Source organism: Choloepus didactylus, chromosome 1 (assembly GCF_015220235.1).
Source record: "Choloepus didactylus isolate mChoDid1 chromosome 1, mChoDid1.pri, whole genome shotgun sequence".
Taxonomy (NCBI): domain Eukaryota; kingdom Metazoa; phylum Chordata; class Mammalia; order Pilosa; family Megalonychidae; genus Choloepus; species Choloepus didactylus.
The window spans coordinates 125,898,244-125,921,214 of NC_051307.1; the positions used below are offsets into that span (position 1 = coordinate 125,898,244).

Sequence of the window (22,971 nt, forward strand, 5' to 3'; positions counted from 1 at the left end):
TCTGCTTCAGCAAGTATAGTTTAGGTCTCAAAATAATCTAGCAGGTTTTATGCTAACTATTTGATTTTATCTTTTGAAAGGTATTTTATCTTTTTAAGTTTCTTTTGGGAGTGCATATGGAATCTGTATTATACCTAATTGCATAACTGTATTTTTTATTTTTATGGCTTTTAAAAATCTGATGAATGCTTGTTTATCACTATTAAACTATTACTATTATTATATTATTACTACTAAGAATTCTTGTTTATTACTATCTTTAAAGATAACTGATCTATGTCTAACTATGCTACTGAATTTGTATCACTGAATTTCTAATATGTGTGTCTCTTGCAGGCAGCAAGCTCGTTACGATGCTATGGATAACGATATTGTTCAAGGAGCAGAGGACCAGGGAATCCAAGAAGAGGAAGGAGGTGGTAAGACTTCTTAGATGATCAGTGTTTTAATAAATTTACTTGGTATTATTATATATCAACGAACTATATGCTTAACTGAGTAAGTGCATAAGAGAGTTGTGAATTGTGTCTTTTTTTGTTGTTGCTGTGTGTTTTTCTTAATCCCCTTATACATTGCACCTTGGTAGCCAAAGTTATCCAAAGTGATCTGTTTGCTCTCTTACATTTGTTCCATAATGTTTAGCCTTTTTTGTATAGGAAATTGTTATTTCTGACAAATTATCATAGGACTGTTATTCTCTGGAAAACGTCTACATTTTTTCCTTACCTTGGAAGTCTTTGTCCATTTCCTTAAACTTTTGAAATTAAGTCAATAGTAGCTTTCACTTTTGATGAGCATCTAGGATGTCATTTATCAAATATTGTTTACTGTGATCTTAGAACTAGAAAGTAGTTACGATATCTCTCTGGCAACACTAACACTTAGATGTGTATCCTTTTCTAAAGAGTCTAAAGGAAGATGATTACACAAACTCCCTCAATATCCTGTTGTGATACTTTATAGCCCTTATAGTAAGAAATTGTTTTCCTTGTGCCCCCCATGTGGCACTTAAACTCTTTTGTTCCATATCAGTAAGACTAGAGAATGGTTTGTTCCCTTCTTTATTTAATAAATCTTTTGTGCACTTGAAACCTGATGGTAAGTTGTCCTTTATCTTTATTCCTTATAAGCTTTAAATATTCTTCCCAAAAGCAGCAAGTAAATTTCTGTGTGATTACGAACATGGGGATGAAAATGTGTTGTGAGAGTCATACAGAGGATGGGCTGTATTTATTTTTGAGCTCCACAGATGGGTTTGTTCTTTCTTTCTTTTTCAGAAACATTATCAATTTCTTCTTTTGGTAACATGTTATTTCCTCTTGTTATTGCCAAAAGCCTGTTGGTAATTTTAGCAGTGTCCAATTGACGGGGCTTTCTTTTATTGAGAAGAGTTTTTATTATTTTTTCGCATATAAGGGCAAAATGCATTGTCTGTTATAAACATTTAGAGGGTTAGAATGGTGTCACTCACCCACAGGTATCTTTAGACACAGTCTGTGGAAAGGACTTCACTTTATTCAGAAAAGCTGAGACACAGTGGCTAGGTTGAGTTAATCTAGATGGAGGAGACTGGGTGATGGGGTCTCCAGGAGAGTCCCTGGGTGGCTTTTCTTTGAGTTGAAAGGGAAAAATCCTGTTCAGTTCTTTTTAGGCTGATTTTAATGCCTTTAATTTGCCAGCCTATGAAAGAGACAACCAACACCAAGATGAAGCAGAAGACCCAGGTAATGGACATGAGCCTCAAGAACAAGGGCCCCAAGAAGCCGACCCAGAATCTGAGGCAGACGTAAGAATCTTCTCTTTTGGTCATGACACTTAGAAACTCGCAGGTCATAAAGGAAACTTGAAAGTTTCCCTGGCTCCAGATATGTTTGTTATTGTGTCAACACAGAAGGAAGTTGGTTTGCATAATTATATAACATGATCAGTGTTGTTACTGTAACCCATGGTGTGTGTGTGTGTGCACTTGCGTATGATGGGAACAGGTGAAAGGTTGTTGTAGGGAAACATCAGAAGACTGTTCTTCTGAAGATTTTTAGAATAATAAAAATAAGATTGAGAGAAACAAAATTGAGAGGCATTGAAATATGTAATAACTTTGAAAGATGAAGAAAAGGCAAGTGTGGGAATTAAGGAGGGGATCAGAGAAGGAATTCACCTTTATTGGGCATGGTGAACCCTCTGCTAGGACTTTATATATGTCATGTAACTTTCTATAACCTCCTAACAGTCCAGTGACTGTTTTAATGAATATATAGATATAGGTGTGTGGTTTGAGCAATGAGAAGTGGTGCTCAGTTACTACAATTCTCTAGAAAACTTAGAATATAAATAGGTAGCGACCTGATCACCAGGAATGTTCTTTGTGTTTCCAAAAAATGACCTAGATGCCCAGTTCACCTGGATGCTCCAGGGCCTTGGCCACCTATAGGAAAGGCAAGCAGATGCTGAGTGAGTGTGTTCTGGTATTTATGCATAGATGATTTTTACAACTTATTTTTTGCTCTCCTATTATCATTTGCCAGCAAATCAATCACCGTATTTATAAAATTCAGTCTATGCTATTATTGTGGGCCCTGTTTACACTGACCTAGTGAATTGAAAGAAGGATCCCTAGCTTTCCTTGATGATCTTTAAGAAAGTTTTCCTGATATTTGCCTAAATCCATCTTGATGGAAACAGATTTTCTACTTAACTTGCATTGAGATATGGTAGAACATGCCATATGTTCTGCATTGGCATTCTGAAAGTATGCTCTAGGGAACCCTAGCCCTATAATATTTTCAGGAAAGAACAGGAGTGATAGAGCAAGAGAGTATACAAGAGCAAGATAGTGAGAGTACAAAATTCTGAGAAGGGGCATGAGAGGGATGGGGGTGGGGGGAAAGGATGAGTATCCAGTCACTTAAGTGTGGGAAGTGCTGTATGCATTGAGTACTTGACTATAGCCTTTCTACCATGCCTTTTTTGAATTAGAAATTGTTAGCCCTGCTTGTCCCCCTTTTCATCTCTTCTAATTATTTTTAAATGAATTTAACAACTGTGCCTGGTAAACCTTACTTATTACTTGGTTGGAGTTGGAGCTAATATGTCCATTTTTTATGAACTTTAGTGAAAATGGAAGTCTTTTTGCAAAAGGTATCTGATACTTTTTTTCTGAAGAGCATGTTATATTTTTTCTATATTTCCACACAAATTGTTGACAAAACACAGAAATAAATCCATATGACAAGAGATTGTGGAATAATTGGAAGGTAGTGTAAAGGTGATGATTTGCCACTCTCCACATGCCCAAGAAAGTGTCATTTGCACTTGAATAAAAAGCACATGGCCAGGGATGTACAGATAATAGATAAACTAAGGTTCCAGTGAAGCTCTTGAACATGTTCAGTGCTCTTAAGTGAATTGAAGTAGAGTGTTGTTGTCTGGAGAACACCAATAGAGACTAAATCTTGCGCTGTGTCTTCTTGGTCTCGGGTCTCTTGGAAACATTTAATGCTTTAGTGAGTGTGCTGTTCATGACACTGGAGTAATCAGTCAAGCTCATACAACCTTCAGCATTTCTACCCATCTCAGGCTCTAAAATATTGAATCTTTATAGTGAAATGTATTATTTTGAAAGTTTCTTTGGAAGTTTAATTTAAAAATTGTGATAATTCTAAAGTTGATCATATGAAGGGCCTTTGTGGAACACAATAACTGAGAACTACTTGATGTGCAGGGTGGGAGGTGTGTTTTCAAAATATATTGCCAAAAATTAGATTAGCTCAGTTACTATTCCTCCTGTCCTTTACCTCTGGAGCATCTTTCGGTTTCATGGTTGTGTATGTTACAAAGAGATTTGATCCATACTAGAAAGTGATCATTTACTTTTGAGTTTGCCTTCTCATCTTGTCTTCCTTTCAGGCCCTCTCCTTTCTGGTGTGGGCTTCTCTCCCTTCAGCTTCCCTTCACCCACTTACACATTAAAAATGGCTTGCAAAAGAAAGTTTGTATAAAAATCAACTCAATAGTGAAAGCGGTTACTATTTGCCTAACTAAATCTCCTATTTTAATTTGCATTGATATTTTTTTTCTCTTGCCTGATTCTGTGGCTCTTAATAGCTCTTCTCCTCATCTATTCGCTTAGGCTCACATGACTTGTGACAGTAGAATATTGAGGACTACTTTGGAATCAAATGCAGAAGAGAAGTGCTATTTGTACTTTATTCTGATTCACTGACCTCTGACAAATAAAGCAGAATTTTCTCTTTTGACCCTGGGGCAGATATTAGTGAATCTTGGCTAGGAAAGATCTGGACAGTCCAGTGAAAGATGATTTTGCTTTCAGCCAGTGTGTGTCCTTTCAAATTAAATTAGACTCCATCCTCAATTTTGAAGTGGCACTTGCTTTTTATTAAAATTTTACAGAGGGCAGCTGTAGAGGATATAAATCCGGCAGATGACCCCAATAACCAAGGCGAAGATGAATTTGAGGAAGCCGAGCAAGTGAGAGAAGAAAATTTGCCAGATGAGAATGAAGAGCAAAAACAAAGTAATCAAAAGCAAGAGAATGCAGAAATGGAGGAGCATTTGGTGGTAAGCAGATGTTACAACCAAGGATGATTTTTAACCCGGGTATTTTAATAAATGTCTGGATTTTGTAAGAGATTAGTCATAACCTATGTTGACAGAAGATTTGCCACTTGGGTTGGTTTTAAGGCCATTCTATTAAATTAAATGCCTGCACTTAATGGTAATGGACATCCTGGGCTTTGTGTTGTAAAGGATTATTCATCATTTCCTGGCCACTGATGCATTGAAAGTATACTTTTCATGGTGGCATGCTTGTTCTTTGTCTCAGAACACTGTATACACATCTCCAATGTACAGTAATATGAGCCTCTCCTTTTGTTTCAACAGATGGCAGGAAATCCAGACCAGCAGGAAGATAACGTTGATGAACAGTACCAGGAAGAGGGAGAAGAGGAGGTAGGAAGATTTAATGCAGGATTCTGATCAAATTGCTTGGTCTGTCTCATTAACCTTGTTTATAAAAGAGCCTCAGCAGTATCAACTTTGACATGCCTTCTGTAGAAAAGATCAGAAAGCCTTCGGCAAGATAAGAAAGGGCAGTTTAAAGAGGAACTGGATCATGGGAGTGGAGACATTTGCCTAGAAGATAAAAAAAACAGGGAAAAGGAATCTATCTCTCTGGTTGTTACTAGACGTTTTCAGGAACTGTTGACTAAGATTTCTGTGACCTGTCGTAAGAAATGTTCTGCTGTCTCTTCCCTACGTAAAATAGGAACAAAGTTCTGCGCACTGAGGGAATCTGGACTATACTCTGTAATTTTTTCTATGGGTAGCTCCACAGTACCTGCCTCCAAGGGGTACCCATAATGTCACTGGAATGCATTGAACACCCTCACAACATTTTTGTAAATTTTACTCTCTCTGATGTTGGCCTCTTCCCACAAAATAACTCAGTATCTTTATTAAATTTAGCAATAAAGAAAATAGAAAATCTGTAAGGAGCTCAGTTGAATAAAAAGCATTTGAGTGGGATTTCTTAACCTTTCATATTAGTTTGCTTTTTATCTTAGGCTGCCAATGTATTATGGTGAATTAGGTTTATATAGCATTTATTGTCATACCACATTCATATAATCAATTGATGAGCACCATTTATTGTAGCAGTTTAGCCACAGCCGTTCACGGTGTGGACTATGAAGCTCAATACTTGGGAATATGATATGAGTGAGGGAATGTCCCATGTTTAGTGTCTCTGTGGACCAGTTAATGTTCCTCAAATTAAAGTCGTAGCTCATAGCCGTTTCTTAGACAGTGGTCTTGTAAATACGTGCCTTCAGCGTTAAGGAAAACTATAATAGAGGATGGACAAATGGCAGCCTGAATAAGCACACTCTGCCCTTGGGGATCCTGCTCAAAATATGTGTACTGCTGCACTCACCCTCCCAAATCCACTGACTGAGTCTCCTTTCTCATTTGTATTGCATTGTCAGCTTTCCAGAGTTGATGCTTTAATTTGTACTTCTACCAAGAGAACAGGAAAGGATATGACTCTTTACATCTTTTGTCAACATCTCTAGTCTAACTGACCTGATCGTTTTGTTCTCTGTCTTCTCTCATCCTGGGGTTCATCTTAAGACTGGAGCTGTCTTATCAGAAGACAGCATTACAGAAAGAAGCAGCCTTGAATATTAAGGCATTTGGCAAGAAAGATATTCACCTAGGCTTCTCTTGTCATGGGTTGTCTATATTAATATCCCTTTATTTCATTGTATCAGATGCCAGGGATCTTTGAGGGATTAAAAGAGAAAAGGTTCACCTTGGCTCCTTTTTGAAAATTCAAAGGGGTAAACGTAAAATTTTAATCAGTAAATACTGATTATTTTTCACTTCTATATCATGATCAGTTAAGGTGGAGAGAGAACTCCTGAATTCCAAGATCGATCAAGGATAGAAAGAAAAGGAAGACAGAGAGGCCAGAGGAAAGGAGGACTGGTGAAAAGGCAGGGAAATTGTACTACCCAGTGAGTGCCCAATCCTCAGCAGCCTCTCCCTCAGGCCACAGCTCACCCCTCTGCAGATCTGGTGAACTGCCAGGGCTCTTATGCTCTCTCTGAACCTGGCCCTAGGTCCTAATTCTTTTTTCCTAGTTGCTTGCCCAGAGTTCCTGTGGCTGGCACTTGTTCATCCACACTTGCATAAGCTCTAGGTTGCCTCGTGAGTTCTTGGTGGAAGTCCATCATGTCTTTCACCCTCTCTGTGTAAAATTTCCTCTCTTTCCCTGAACCTCCCTTGTTCAGGCTATGTTGTGTTTTTTGTTCTGGTAGATTTTTAGATGATTGGTTATTAGATCTTCCCACTTCTTTCCATTGTTCCCAGTTCTTCCCTTGAAATGGGAGAAGAGTGGTCTCCAAATACTATTCAAGGACTAGTGATATAGATGAAGTTCTCAGCAGACTGCAGCATCAGAGGAATAAGAGGAATGTAGCATGTGGAAACATATATCATGTTTTCACAAGTGTACATGTCTGTGAAACAGCATTTGTGGGAGCACTCTGAAAACCATAACATGCATTAAAACATGCATGTAAAACAATAACTGTGCATTGTTTTTATCTCCAGTAAACCTGAGTCACCCAGTTACCCCAAAAAAACCACTAGAATGGAAGAACCATTGCTGCTGTCAGTTCCTCTTCCTTCTGTCCCACAGTCAAAACTTATTTCTGTTAGCATTTGCTCCTAGGGAGGAATTGCATCTTTCCAGGGCTGTACCTGTTCAGAGGTACAGCCTACTGAAGTCGGCCTACTGAAGTTGTAGACTTGAACTCGGAAAGTATAGGACACAAAATGAGTGTAATTTTCGGAAATCTGTGCTATTTGCCTTCTTTCATCTTAGTGCTGCAGTGTTATCCTTCTTTATTGTTTGGGATTGTGAAGGAGAAGCATATATCATGATTCCATACTCATGTTCCTAAACTCCAGATTTTTTATCTACTTAGCACATAAGACACGCTGTGACATTGGAAAAAGGTATTATGCATATTTAAAATATGCAAAATTAGAAGATTAAATGACTGCTTGAAAAATCTGCATGTCTCAATTGCCCCCATTTAATTGAAAACAAATTGATCTGACCACTAGATAATGGAAGCACAAGGTTATTTGGCCAGATATGTGCACACACCTATGTGGGACTGCTGTCCTGAGGATCACCAAGTCAAGAAGCTATCCAGATGGCAGAACGTCTCCTGTTAAATATTACTCAGCAAGCTGTGGTATTCATCACTATTGCTAAGGTTGCTAAAGGCCTTTCTTTTGCCCTATTTCATTTGGAGCCCAGCATTCTTGACTGTTAAGACTTAGCCTCCTTGTTCCTTGTTCATTACATGACATCTTCAATGGGTAAAAGAAAGGCATTAATATATATACAGGGGCAGAATAACTAGCCAAAACCCATTTCAGACTCAGTGGATCTATTATTATTGTTTTTTATGGCCGTTACTGAACTTTGCCAAATTATGTAAGGCCTGTTTCTAAAATGCCTAAATAATTAGATTTCAGTGACTAAAAATGAGTAAGGAAGAGCAGTGTTGGAAAATCTTTGACAAAGTGTTTGTGTCAGCTTTAGCAGGATACTAAAGTGGGTCAGTTGTGGAAGACATAATTGGTGTGTCTACATCATAAAGGGAAAACATTTGGCTTCTGGGTTATCATTTTCAGCATATTTTTAAAATTGGTTAGAAACTCCATTGCCATTTTGTCCCTTTTCAGTAATACCTTAAAGATGAGTTTGAATTACTTTTGCCCCAAATACAAAGACTGTATTACTAGGATAAGAAAGTGTATCTATCTTTAAAGAATCTATTCTCTATGAATCTAGGAAATTATGAAATTTTCACTTACAGGTTCGCGAAATTAAAGAGTAATTTAAATCAGTGGTTTCCAGTTCAGATTTTATTGACAACTGGTGGACAAGCCATGATGGACTGTATCTCTAATCATCCCATCTGTAGTCACCTGGCAAAAAGAGATACTTTTTAATCCCATTTTACATATGAGGACAGTAAGGCTCATACTGATTAAATGTCTTTCAGTAGTTAACTAGGATGGAAGGGGTCATGTCAAAAATACCCAGTAGCCAATATGAAGGAACTCCCATTGGCCAAAGGTGGGGCAATGTGAACATCAACAAAAATACTAATAATAATTTATATAATTGATTGAAATATATTGAATATATAAAGTCCCAGGATTATAATAGTTCTCCAAAAGAGTGAGATAAAGCAGATAATAATGTTGATGATGATAACTCTTCCACTTCCTTCTCGTTGGACATTATTGGAAGTGATTAAAGCACCAGCTCTTACTCTCTGACTTTTGACAATTAATAGGAAAGAATTAATTATTTATCAGGTCTTTCCTATGTACAGTGTATCCTAGGGTAACTAAATAGTTGATGTGGGCAAGTTCTTCCTTAGAGAAGTTAGCAAATGCTGAAGTAATAATGGACTTAGAAAGTAACTGTTGGTAACCCCTAATTAAAATAATTGATTCAAGCCACAATCATGAGTGGATAAAGTCACTGTATGAACTGAGGTTTGGGAACTTTATCATGGAAGGATCAGTCTTGCACCTTCTGAGCTCCTTAGCCTTAGCGAAAGCAGGACAAACAAGCGTTTTGTGCTTTCTGACATAATGAAAATATGAAATTTACAGCACCACCTCTATAATACCCTAGGTTATTAAGTTGAACCTAATTTATTCAAGCCTTTAAACTAACTTCCATTTACAGGAAATGTGGGAATTAGAGGAATGAGTTAAGTGATACCACAAGGAGGCAAATAAATCCAGAATGAGGGTCATTCTATAGGGCAATAGGTGATAAGCATTAAGGAAAAAGGACAAAAGTGGAACGATAAGTGTGACCTTTGTTTAGATCATGATTAGAACAAACCAACTGTAAAGAGGCATTTTAAAGACAGTCAGGAAAGTGTAAGTATGGACTACGTATTAGATAATAAGGAATTATTAATTGTATCTGGTGTGATAATGGCATTGTGGTTATAAAGGCAATGTCCACTGTTTTTAAAGATATACACTGAAATATGTAGAAATGAAATTACATGATGTCCAGAATTTTTTTTTAATTATCCAAAAAGTTTGACAAGCTATAGACAATGTAAGGGTGGTAACATTGAGATAACTGTTGAACCTGTGTGATAGCTTTAAGAAGCTGATTGAATTATTTTCTTTATTTGTGTGTGTTTGAAATTGTTCATAATAAAAACAAATAACATTGTTTATATAGTCAGCAAAGTTGTGGAGCCAAAGTTTTAGTCCAGATCTGTCTGACTCCATGGTCAATAATAGTGGTCAGTAAATTATGGCCCACAGCCTATTTATAAGTGACATTTTATTGGAACACAGCCACACTCATATGCTTACATATTGTTTATGGCTGCTTTTGTGATACAACAGTAGAATTGGGTACTTGCAGGAGAGACCTTATGGTCCTGAGAATCTAAAATATTTACTGTCTGGCCCTTTACAGAAAAAAAACAACTCCATTTTCCTTCCCAACTATACTAAGTCTAATGTTCACTAATAATATATTTTCATTAGTAAGGCTATTGATAACATGTCTTTGTTAATCAAAATCAACAGGAGCACTTCAGCAATTTAATGATGTTTCAGTTAATCAGACCTTAATATAATCTGAAATAAGTGCTTCCTTGTAAATACAAAAGATGCTCCATGCCCTAGTCACCAAAATGTATTTATTTGGTGCTAATGTGGTTTTGAGGCAATAGGTCCGGCCAACATTGGGCTAGTTAGAAGAACTTCATAAAGGCTTGATCCTGTCTAGGGCATCTTTGAAGACTCAGCTTCTCAGGCTCCTGACAGGCCAAGTTCCCTCCAGACCTTGTCTGAGAGGCTGCAGTTCATTCCTGTCTCTCCTGGGCTGGACATCTTGAGGTGGCCCTTAATTTGTTGCTCCTTAATTATAGCACTTGAATACCTTCCTTCCTGTGTACATTCGCCGATTTTCAACACCCAACCCCGCCCCACCCCCCATGAAAAAAAGAAGTCTGTAATTTTGTGTATTATTCAAGAGGAATTCCTGTTGTTCCATGACCCTAGGAGAGATTAAGCTTTCATTTGGTACCAGGACGCTATGTTATTCTTAACTGATATTCAGCAGTTTTAAAAAATGTATTCATATTATTCAACTGCTTAAAACTTTTGGCATATGTATAGTTTTCAGATAGTCAATAAGTTAGAAAACATTTCACCCTATATTTTTGTGGAATATGATTATATTCATTAAACAGATTGTTTAGCAAAATCATTAGTCTGCTTTCTTTGATTTGCATTTTGAGATAAATAATTGGGATCAATGAAAAACAGTAGTAATAACAGTATGTAATAAAAACTACTTAAAACAAAAATGTCATATTAGAGCACTAGAGAAAGGATTTAAGGCAGTTTAATAGACTATTTCATGAAGAAATTGAAATAATCTATTTTCTAGATATTTTAGCCAAAGAAGTTTATTCTTAATTATAGAATAAATGCATCAGTTTTCTACTGCATTATATAAAGGTGATGGTGGCTGTTTTTTGTGCCTTTGAGAGCAGATAAGTTTTACGTTGCTTCATCTGTTCATTTGTTGACTCATTCTTTCAACAGTTATTTATTAAGCAATTGTTGTGTGCCAGGTTTACATCTAGATGAAGAAGGTAGTGAATTGAATGAGACAGACTATTCCTGCTTTCGTAGAACTTAAAATCTGTCAGAGATTTCAAACTTCTGCAGTTCTCCCCATTTGGAAATGAGAAATTGTAAATTTTGTAAGCTGAGTTTCTCCATGTGTTGTAATGGAGTGTTGATCCTCATTCAAAGGAATCAGAGCTTCAAACACAAAAGTCCTAGATTCAGAATCAGTCACATTGGCTACCATAGAAGGTATATTATACTTTTCTTCATACTTAACAGACAAATAGCACCTTTGATTTTTATCTTTTTTTTCCATCTTTTGTTTGTTTGGTTTGTTTCTGCTACTATGAGGCCAAAATTTGTGGTAAGTTTTAAATGATAAGTGTCATGCATTATCTCTGGTTTGTTTTAGGTTCAGGAAGATTTGACTGAAGAGAAAAAAAGGGAATTGGAGCATAATGCTGAAGAGGCCTATGGTGAAAATGATGAAAATGTATGTGTAGGATATATACTTCTGTTGTGTGTGTGTGTGTATGTGCAATAGACATATATGTATAATTGGATAATCTGTTGGAAGAAAGCTTACTTCCTTGACCTAAGGTACCAGGTGGCAATGGTGCCTCCGAGGTGTACCTAGGCCAACTTAGAATTAGCAAAAGTTGTGACATGAGGATTAAGAGAGACTGACCAGTGTTGCCTATAGGATCTTTCTTCTTTACTTGTTCCCTTTTTCCAAAATTGAATAACTTTACACCCCTTCCCCTGCTTTTTAGAGGGAATTCTTTGTATTACTAACTCTACTCCTGATCTCTTTGCTAGTTTTTTCTTTTTTTGTTTTAACTTGAAGGTCAATGATAAAACCACTGATGGAGAAGAGCAAGAAATCCGAGATGAAAACCGCCCCAAAGGCCGAGAGGAGCACTATGAGGAGGATGAAGAGGAGGAGGAAGACAAGGCTGCTGCAGCTGAGAAGTCACATCGGAGAGCTGAAATGTAGCTGTGCCTAGTTTCACAGCCAGTGCTCAGACAACGGATTCTTTTCAAGCTGCTCAAAAATAAATCTGCCTACTGAACGCTAAGATATTTAATTAAAAAAAAAGTAAGAATTTAGACTTTTTAAACTTTTGTATTAGAAACGCTCATACATTTATATGAGTATATTTTGATAACCTAGGTTAGATCTTCTTTTATATTCAAGCTAAACATGAACAAGAAGAAAAACAGTAAAGCAAACTTTAGGCTTTGATTCTCTCATTTTTCATAGTTTATGTGATGTTGGAAAGAACATTCATTTTATTTATGTTTCAACTTGTTACCTTTCTATCTTCTGGTTTCCAGGTGTTCTGTTTCACTTTGGTAAAATGCAGGATATAGAAACAGTGAATACTGCGAAATGTCATGCAGACTTTAAGGAGAATGTTCAGTTTACTAATTGCTGCCCTTTCCAGATTCTTATGTGTAGTTCTGGTGTAACTTTCACCTTTCTGTGTATCTCTAGACAGTCAGAATGACATACAATTGGAAAAGGCATTTTTCTTGCAGAGTAAAGACATGGTTTTTCAGACTGTTTCAAATCAGTTAGAGAAGTGTTTGGCATTACTGAAAATCATAGCTGTTCTGCTTGAGAGGAATAGAATCTAATGGTGACATGTACTAAAACTTGTGTGACAGTATTCTGGACTTATTAGCTATTTCAGTGTTTGAACAAGGTATAACACATCAGGGTACTAACCTTTTTGAAGGACTGATGCATTGTTTAAAATCTAATTTAGTCTGTATGCAAGGTGTTTTCTACTTGAGCACCTATTTGCAGTATTTTTTTTTCTGAAGTCACCTAGTGATACCTTTTTTTCAGTATCAAATCCTTTACAATAATATACGCTTTCCGTTTAAGCTCCGTACCTCAACCTGTAATCAATTTAATGATGAGTATGGTAGGAAAGCATACCAAACTGTACAAGTTAATAGGATTGCTTTTTGAAACTCTATGATAACATATACATGGCAATATGGTAGACCCTTGTGACTTTTCTATTTGCTGGGATTGGGTCTGCTTTTTGCCTGTGTATTTATAAGGCATTTTAGTGATTATGAATTATAATAAAACCCTTAAAATGAAAAAATTAAAAATCAAAACTTTTCCTTGGAACAGAGACATTTGTCGAAAGCATAGATTTTAAATATATAAGAATTAGGTTATATAATTCATATGTGTGTGGTTTTTAAATAATACTCTCAAATTAATAAAAAAAATTTAGTTTCTACCATTATTTGAATGTAATTTTATTTTTAATAACCACACTCATGCCTGGTTTTGATTATCCCAGTTGAGTGATTGTGTATGGATACATAGAAATGTTTTTTCCAAATGTATTTTGGATTTTCAATAATCATAGATCAAATCTTACCTTTATGTATAAAAACTCTTTATGTAATGTAAAATGTATAATATTGTACATAATATTCAGAATACAATTATTTTGGTAAATTAGTTTGTATTTTTAATGTCCCCATTGCTGTATTTAATTATTTGAAACATAATGAAATTTGGTAATAGGCAATAAAGCTATACAAAGCAAATGGCAAATCTGAAAAGTATGTGGTTTCTTATTAGTTTCTGGTTTTATAACACTGTTAAGTTCTTTTCAATGGAAAGAAAAATTTTTGAAGTATTGATATATAGTAACAAATTATAAATTGCCTTTCCCAATCTGCTTCTCTTTTCTTTGTCTCTTCTATTTGGATTGGCACATAACTTTTTCCTTTTCTAAAGAAAGAACTAAGGAATTTTTGTTTTATTTGAGCTGGTTCTCAAGGAAGAAAAAAGAAATAGGTGCAAAAATGTAAGAGAGCATCATGTGCACAAAAAATAAACAAAAATCTATTATTGTCTTTCCTGAAAAGCAACAGTCACAGACCATTCTACTCTATGCACAGCACCAAGTTACAGAGCCATTCTCACTCATGTTGAGTAAGAACTAATTAGCCAGTTGATCCACATTTATAAGATGAAGAATAAAATGTCACTTGTCCTTATCCTGCCAATTGCTCCATGACTTTTTGTGTAGCCAATAAATCAAGGGATTTGGTACCAGTACTATAATCAGAAGGAGGAAAAGGAAATGTTTACTAGGACCAGTACAGTACAATGGAGCACACAAAAAAAGCTATATTACTACAAATATAATGACTGGTTATTTGCAACAGTGATTGATTTTTTTCAATTTAGTTTTATTGAAATATATTCATATATCCTACAGTATATATACAGTACAATCAGTTGTTCAGAGTACCATCATATAGTTGTACATTCATCACCAAAATCGATTTCTAAACATTTTCATTACTCGATAAAAGTAAAAACAAAAATACAAGTGAAGAACACCCAAACATCCCGTCTCCCTTATTATTCATTTAATTTGCATCCCCATTTTTCTACTCATCCGTCTATACATTGGTTAGAGGGAGTGTGAGCCACAAGGTTTTGACAATCACACAGTCACACCATATAAGCTATTTAGTTATACACGTTTTGAAGAATCAAGGCCACTGGGTTGCAGTTCAGCAGTTTCAGGTATTTCCTTCTAGCTATTCCAAAACACCAAAAACTAAAAAGGGATATCTGTATATCACATAAGAATAATAACCTCCAGAATGACCTCTTGACTCCATTTACAGTCTCTGAGCCACTGAAACTTTGTTTTGCTTCATTTCTCTTCCCCCTTTTGGGCTTTCTCAATTCCATGATACCAGGTCCAGGCTCATCCCTGGGAGTCATGTCCCATGCTGCCAGGGAGATTTATACCCCTGGGAATCATATCCCACGTAGGGGAAGGGCAGTGAGTTTTCCTGTCTAGTGGTCTTAGAGAGAGGCCACATCTGAGCAACAAAAGATGTTCTCTGGGAGAGACTCTTAGGCATAATTATAAGTAGGCTTAGCCTCTCATTTACAGTAACAAGCTTCTTAAGGGCAAGCCCCAAGATTTAGGGCTCAGTCTTCTGAGTTGGTAGCCCCCAGTGCTTGTGAGAATATCAGTAATTCTCCAGGTGGGGACGTTAAATATTTCCACATTTTCCCCCAGTGCCCAAGGGGGCTTTGCAAGTACATTTTTATTCTCTGACCAAATAACTTTGGGATATGTCGGGGTTTCACACTAACCGTACAAACCAACCAGATCTCACTCCCTATTGAATGTTCCATGTAATTATGGTGTTTGAATATACATGTTAAATTATTTAGTGTGCTACAGAAAATATAGATTTTGCACCAAATAAACATCTTTTCCTTTGGTCTCACAGAGAAAATGAAGTTTTAAAACACAGTCGATATCATCTTTTACCCTTTAGTCCTATTTGCCTTAGTCTTAACCAGATCTGATTCGTTCATATATCTAATTGAAGTCTGAACCCTTTTTCAGCTTTTTTAACAGTTGCTGTATGGGGTAATACTAAATTCATAGCTGCCGAACTCTAGCTCTGAGTCTCAGGTATACAGTGACCCACTTTTACAAAGGAAAATTATTGACACTTACTGACTGCTTTCATTGTTTGAGGGGTGTCACATAAGGATCTACTTTAACCCCCACAGCTCTCCTTTAAGGTTGATGGAATACTCCACTCACAACTGAAGAACTTTGTCTTCCTGGAGCATGTGACATTTTTTAGCTTCTATCTGTTTGTGTTCACAGTTTTTGTTTTTGTTTTTAATTCTTTTATTACATTGTGGGGCACCCTGATTATAGAATGCTGCATAGCCATTAAAAAGAATTATTTAAGTCAATTCCTATTCTTGAGTTTCTTATCCCTTGGCTTCCCTTTTACTGTCTGTTTCCAGTTTTCTTCCTACCTTCCCGGCTACTCTTTCTCACTCTTTTTGCAGGTTCCTCCTCTTACGCCTGTTCCTTAAATATTAGTGTTCTTTAGGTTTTATCCTCGAGGTCTTTCTTCTGTTTAACCCTCTTCCTAACCAGATCCTATATAAACGCCTCTTCTTTCATCTCCCCTATGTCCCTTCCTACCTCAAATTCATAATTTTCAGAAAGGAATTTGCCTTCTTTCCTGTCTATAAGCTGTTACTCTTTCCATGTCCTGTATATCAATTCACTAAGTTTTCCAAAACAGGAACAAAGTTTGTCTTTGATTCTGCCTATAGCTACTACCACACTATCTTCACATTTCTGCACTTCTCTCCATCCCCACTATCTTGAATCAAGCTCTTGTTATCATTTGCCTAGACTACTGAAGCAGTCCCCTAACTGATCTCTCATTTACTCTCTGCTGCTAATCCTTAACCACCCCCCAGTGTGATTTTACTAAAGATAACCATAACACCACCCCCTTGTAAAAGTATTTAACAAACCACTAAAGCATAGAAGAAAAAGTCCAAACGCCTTAACATAGCCTACAAAATTCTTCGTGATCTGGTGCCATCTTACCTCTTCAGCCATATAGTTTGCACTCTAATACTGAATCATAATAAACAAACTGACTCATTTTCATCAAGCATGATCCTTTCCTAATTTCTTCGCAACTGACTCTGACCCCTGTCCTCAGCAGGAAGTGTGGGAGGTTGACCACAGCAGAGCCAATAATACAACCCCTTCTTGGTAGCCAAAGTGCTTGATCCAGGAATGTGCATATGACCCAAGACGCACCACTTTGATTTCTTCCATGGGAATTTTTGTTGGAGGGTATTATGTATTGAATCATATCCCCACAAAGACATGTTCATGTACGGTGGATGTGAGCTCATTTGTAAATAAGGAACTTTTGAAGATGCTATTATTTTGGTGAGGCCAAAATGAATCACAGTAAATCTTAATCCAATATGACTTGGGTTCTTATAAGCAAGAAATTTGGACCCAGTTATAGGAGATAGACAGGGAGAGAGGAGGCCATGGGACAGGCAGAGTTTGAGTTACGGTCAGGAAGCCACTACCAGAATGCTAAAGACTTTGGAGAAAGCGTGATACTGCCAACAACTTGATATTAGACTTTGAGCCTCCAAGACTATGAGATAATAAATTACTGTTTTTAAACCAACCACTCTGATATTTGTTACAGCAGCCCTTGCAAACTAACAGAGCAATTCCCCATAGCATTTCTACACATCTTGTGACATCTTTTATTCCTAACTATCATATTTTCAAGAATGTTTGTATAGCAAATAATCTTGATAGCTAGAGCTAATATTTCCCTCCAGGTCAGAAGGCAGATTTGTTTCCTGACCCGGATAATAAAAATAATCTCCCTGAAGGGTGAAGCTTGGGCAGATTTTCTAGCAGCTCCTTTATATATAAAGGCAAAGACTTCCTAAGACCAGGGATCCTCAGCTGTGACACGAACTCACTGTGCGTGTAACATTTACCTGTGCTGATGCACACTGTCCCTACGATCCTTGGGGAGGAAGGGGAACTGATGTGGACAAGAAGTTCAGGCTGCCTGCTGTGCTGAGAGAAAGTCCTTTGTCTCTGACCAGGAATCTAGTGCCTTCTGCTAGCATCCATGAAACTGTGTCAGGCTTACTTGGTAACTTCCAAGGAGGGTAAAATCACGTACTCTGCAAGCAGGAGCAAATGGAAAATATCACCTCTTGTTTATCTCCAAGGACAAAGCTATTATTTTACGAATTCAGGGTGGCCAATATCCTTTCTTCTCAGTTGAACAAATATAATCCACAAAGAAAAGGCAGAGACATAGATAAAGTGAGAGTCGTGGCATTTTTTCAGTCACTATATCTTACCATCCCTGACACTGGCCAAGTCTACTCATAGGTGGGTCAATGAGCCAATAAATTTTTTCATTTGAGCTAGTTGGAAATGGATTTCTGTCACTTGTCACTGGAAAGTTCCTGATTAATGCTTGAATAACATTTGGTTCCTTTAAATCATTATATTCTCCTGTATCATTGTAGGCATGCTACCTACTCTCCCCAGAAACACTTTCTAACCCCTATTTGTCCTCTTCTGCTTTGCCTGGTTGATTGCTTTGGGACTTACCTTAGATACCATTTCCTCTGGGAAAGATCTACCTCCCACTCACCCCACTTCCAAAATCTGGGTGGCATGCCCCTTCTATGTCCCCCCATAGCGTTCAGTTTTTCACATCACTGTGCTTATCACAGTGTATTGAAACCCTTTATATACTTGTCTATATTCTCATTGACATAAAAGTTCTGTGAGGTCAGGGAGCATATGTCTCTTGTTCTTTGTTGCACCCCAAGCACTGGCATATAGTAGAACTTCAATAAATATTGCTAAGAGAATATCCAATGGTCCTCATCTGTAAAAGGGAGCTATTGATTATTTCAAAATTATACAAAAATTAAGTGGTGAATCTAATTCTAAAGTTAGTTCCAAATATATCTAGAGTTCTTTGGATCATTGACCAGTGTCACATTCTGAATCATATATTAAGAAAGGATTTGTAAAACAAATCTTGGGCAAATCATAATAAAAATGAGTGAAGTCTTGGCCGTGGGGAGAACACCCTCCTTGGTTCTAGGGGGAACCAAGAAATTTGAATTACTTGTCCTAAGAAAGTGATGACCAAAGGAAGAGGCAACATTTTTAAAATCTTCTTTGAAGCATCAATTGTAGTATGAAGGATAAGAAATTTCCTGAGAAACAGGTTTGCAAATCACAATATATTAAATAATAAATTATGATTTACATGAGTCCTGTCCGAACTGAGGAATAGATGCAATAGCATGTTAGAACTTCCTTGGATTGTATGACTTAACAGCTGTGAAAGGGCCAGTTAAGATTGTGGAGTAGACTATATGTTCATCCACTGGTTGTCCTTTAGTCTGCATAACATCTCCTCATCCTCTGTTCCTCCTACCCTCTCATCATCTGGATGAGCCCAAGAACTGAGTTGGACCAATTGTTGCACTTCTGTATTCTAGGCCATGGTGAATGATAATGGATGCTCCAAAGCAGCCCTGAGTTTCTGTAAGAGAAGTATATCTGGTTTCACTTGTGATGGCAAGAGCTGCCAGGAGCTGTACTCCTCATCAAATGGATAAAACCCAGTCACAGCAAAAACTAGTGAAGCCAACAAAGAAATAGAAGCAGGGATGGGTGCAATGGTGGGAGGTGGGGGTTTGATTGTGGTAGTGGGGAAGACAGAGATGGAGAGAAAAAGAATGGTGTTCAAATTCCCAGGTTCTGTATTCCTTTGACTTTACCTGCCAATAAATCTCCCTCTGTTTTTTTTTCTTAGCATAGTTGAGTTACTTTTATGTAATTTGTAAACTAAAAAATATTGACTTATTTCAGCTTTATATTTTTTTATGGAAGAGAATAACATTAGCATAACAGAGGAAATACTTTTGTTTAGCTTTTAGTCCTATTGCCTTAAATGGAGCAAGTGCTTAATATTTGTTGAATGAACACATGGATAATGACATAATTTTTGCCAATCTCTTGTTCATCATATTTTCCTTCGGATTGTTCTTTGGGGCCTGGAGAATCAGTGATAAAAGCTTATAGATTAGCGTAATGAAGTTATGAATGCTTGTATATTTCCATTCTTTAGTCTACAACAAGGATTGAAAAACTTTTTCTGTGAAAGGTCAAATCATAAATCTTTTGCTCACCCTATAGCCAATTTTTATTGTCTCTTTTTTTCTTTATTAGAGAAGATATGGGTTTACAGAAAAATCATGCATAAAATACAGGATTCCCATATACCACCCTATATTTAACAACTTGCATTAATGTAAAACATTTGTTACAATTTAGGGGAGCACATTTACGTAATTGTACTATTAACTATAGTCCATGGTTTAACTTTGGGTTCATTGTTTGTGCAGTGCAATTCCATTGATTTTTTTTTTTAAATTCAGTTTTATTGAAATACATTCACACACCATACAATCATCCATGATATACAATCCACTGTCCACAGTATGATAACATAGTTATGCGTTCATCACCACAATCTATCTCTGAACATTTTCCTTACATCAGAAAGAACCAGAACAATAATAAAAAACAAAAGTGAAAAAAGAACACCCAAATCATCCCCCCATCCCACCCCATTTGTCCTTTAGTTTTTATCCCCATTCCTCTACTCATCCATACACTAGATAAAGGGGGTGTGATCCACAAGGTCTTCACAATCACACTGTCACCCCTTGTAATCTACATTCTTATATAGTTATCTTCAGGAGTCCAGACTGCTGGGTTGGAGTTTGGTAGTTTCAGGTATTTACTTCTAGCTATTCCAATACATTAAAACCTAAGAGGTGTTATCTATATAGTGCATAAGAATGTCCACCAGAGTGACCTCTCGACTCCATTTGGAATCTCTCAGCCACTGAAACTATTTCATCTCATTTTGCATCCCCCTTTTGGTCAAGAAGATACTCTCAGTCCCATGATGCCGGGTCCACATTCATCCCCGGGAGTCATACTCTGCACTGCCAGGGAGATTTACACCCCTGGGAGTCGGGTCCCACTTAGAGGGGAGGGCAGCGAGTTCATCTGTCGAGATGGCTCAGTTAGAGAGAGAGAGGGCCACATCTGAGCAACAAAGAGGTACTCAGGGGGAGACTCTTAGGCACCATTACATACAACTTTAGACTCTCCTTTGTGGTAAAGAGCTTCATAAGGGCAAGTCCCATGCTCGAGGGCTCAGTACATCAAACCGCCAGTCCCAATGTTTGTGACAACATCAACACCAGTCCAGGTGAGGATGTCCAACACATCTGCACCTTCCCCCAGATCCTCGGGGCTGGGGAGGGGGAGGCTGTAAATATATTTTTTATTATCTGCCCAAATTACTCTAGGATGTGTCACTGTTTCACTCCAGCCTATACTAACCTACCGTATCTCACTTCCTATTCAAAGTTCCATGCAACTGTGGTGTTTGAACAAATCAACTGTAGAGTTGTACTGTTTAGAAAATTTAGATCCTGTACCAAATAGATATCTATTCCCTTGGTCTCATATGAAAGTTGAAGTTTTAAAACACAATCAGTTTCAACCTTTACCCTTTGGCCTGGCTTGCCCTGGTCTTAACCAGACCTGCTTCATTCGTATCACTAATTGAAGTCTGGGCTCTTTTTCCGCTTTTTTTTTTTTTTTTTTTTTTTGACAATGGCTGTGTGCACTAATACTGACATTCATATCTGCCGAGCTCTAGCTCTGAGTTTCAGGTGTCTCAGAGATATGCATTGTTTCAGAGACCAATCAGGTTATACGCTAGGGGATCAGCATCTCAAAGTTTAGAGATAGGCCTTACAATTCAGGGATAGACTTAACTGCTGTAAGAGCTTACAATCTAGGGACTATTACAATTATTGTGTCCACGTTAGGCTATGTTCTAAGATTCAATTCTGAGTTTACACATTGTAGTTAGTCCATATTGGTGAGGCATCATCCCTCTCACCATGTTTTCTCCAACACTTTTACTCCTATATATATATTTTCCTACAATTTTATAGAGTTATGTTCACATACCATACATTTATCCACAGTGTACAATCAGTTGTTCATGGTATCATCATAAAGTTGTACATTTATAACCACAATCAGCACTTGAACATACTGATTACTACAAGAAAAATTGTTTTTTTTTAGCAATAAGAAAAAATGATAAAAAGAAAAGTAACACGTCATACAATACAATATACTACCAAGGACAGCAAATAACACCACTACCAAGAATCCCATATTACTCCCCTATATCCCCCTCTCATATACATTTAGCATTGGCATATTGCCTTTGTTACATTTAATGGAGGTATATTACAATGTTACTGTTGACCATAGACTCCAGTTTGCTTTGATTATGTTTTTTCCTGAATACCATCCCTTTTTCAAATTTCTACATGGTTGACATTCATTTGCTTTCCCACATGCAAAATCATTTTTATATTTGTATATTTAGTAACAGTCATTGGCCACTCCAGTTTTTGCCACGTTATACAGTCCCAGTCTTTATCATCTATCTTTACCTCTGGTGTCATACATTCTCCTATCCCACCTCTTTCAGCTTTACTCACAGACATCTTTGTTCAGTGTACTTACAATACCGTGCTACCATCACGCAGCATTATGCTATCTATTTCTGGATCTATGCAATCAATCCTAAACATTCTGTAGTCCTTCAGCATCAAATGGCTGATCTCTGCCCTCTTTCTATCTCCTGGTCGCCTGTGTTGTCAGCTTTTAACTTCCAAAGTTTGTTCATTAATGTCTGTTCATATTAGTGAGACCATACAGAATCTGTCCTTTTGTTTCTGGCTAACTTCACTCAACATAATGTCCTCAAGGTTCATCCACATTATTACATGATCCTATTACATGATCCATGTCTTTGTTCTGTCTTACAGCTGCATAATATTCCATCATGTGTATATACCACAGTTTGTTTATCCACTCGTCCCTTGATGGACATTTGGGCTGTTTCCATCTCTTGGCAATTGTGAATAATGCTGCAGTAAACATTGGTTTACAAATGTCTGTTTGTGTCTTAAGTTTCAGTTCCTCTGAGTATATACCCAGCAATTGAATAGCTGGGTCATATGGCAAATCTATATTTAGCTTCCTGAGGAACCTCCATACTGTCTTCCAGAGTGGTTGCACCATTCTACATTCCCACCAACAATGAATAAGTGTGCCTCTTTCTCCACATCCTCTCCAGCACTTGTCATTTTCTGTTTTTTGGATAATGGCCATTCTGGTAGGTGTGAGATGATATCTCATTGTGGTTTTGATTTGCATTTCCTTAATC

At 37.1% G+C, this 22,971-nt stretch overlaps 1 protein-coding gene across 5 annotated transcripts in view; it reads left to right on the top strand.

Annotated features, from left to right (window-relative positions):
- Nucleotides 1-13,816, top strand: part of GOLIM4 (golgi integral membrane protein 4) — an 86,383-nt gene extending 72,567 nt beyond the window's left edge. For 3 of the 5 annotated variants that reach the window (XM_037841266.1, XM_037841249.1, XM_037841274.1), the window contains 6 exons: nt 337-419; nt 1,680-1,786; nt 4,411-4,578; nt 4,903-4,971; nt 11,642-11,722; nt 12,077-13,816. In XM_037841266.1, coding sequence (XP_037697194.1) covers nt 337-419; nt 1,680-1,786; nt 4,411-4,578; nt 4,903-4,971; nt 11,642-11,722; nt 12,077-12,226 — 658 coding nt within the window. In that variant the 3' untranslated portion in view covers nt 12,227-13,816. The remainder of the gene's footprint in view (nt 1-336; nt 420-1,679; nt 1,787-4,410; nt 4,579-4,902; nt 4,972-11,641; nt 11,723-12,076) is intronic. The other 2 variants (XM_037841256.1, XM_037841282.1) reach the window with 1 other exon arrangement.
- The last annotated feature ends 9,155 nt before the right edge of the window (nt 13,817-22,971 follow it).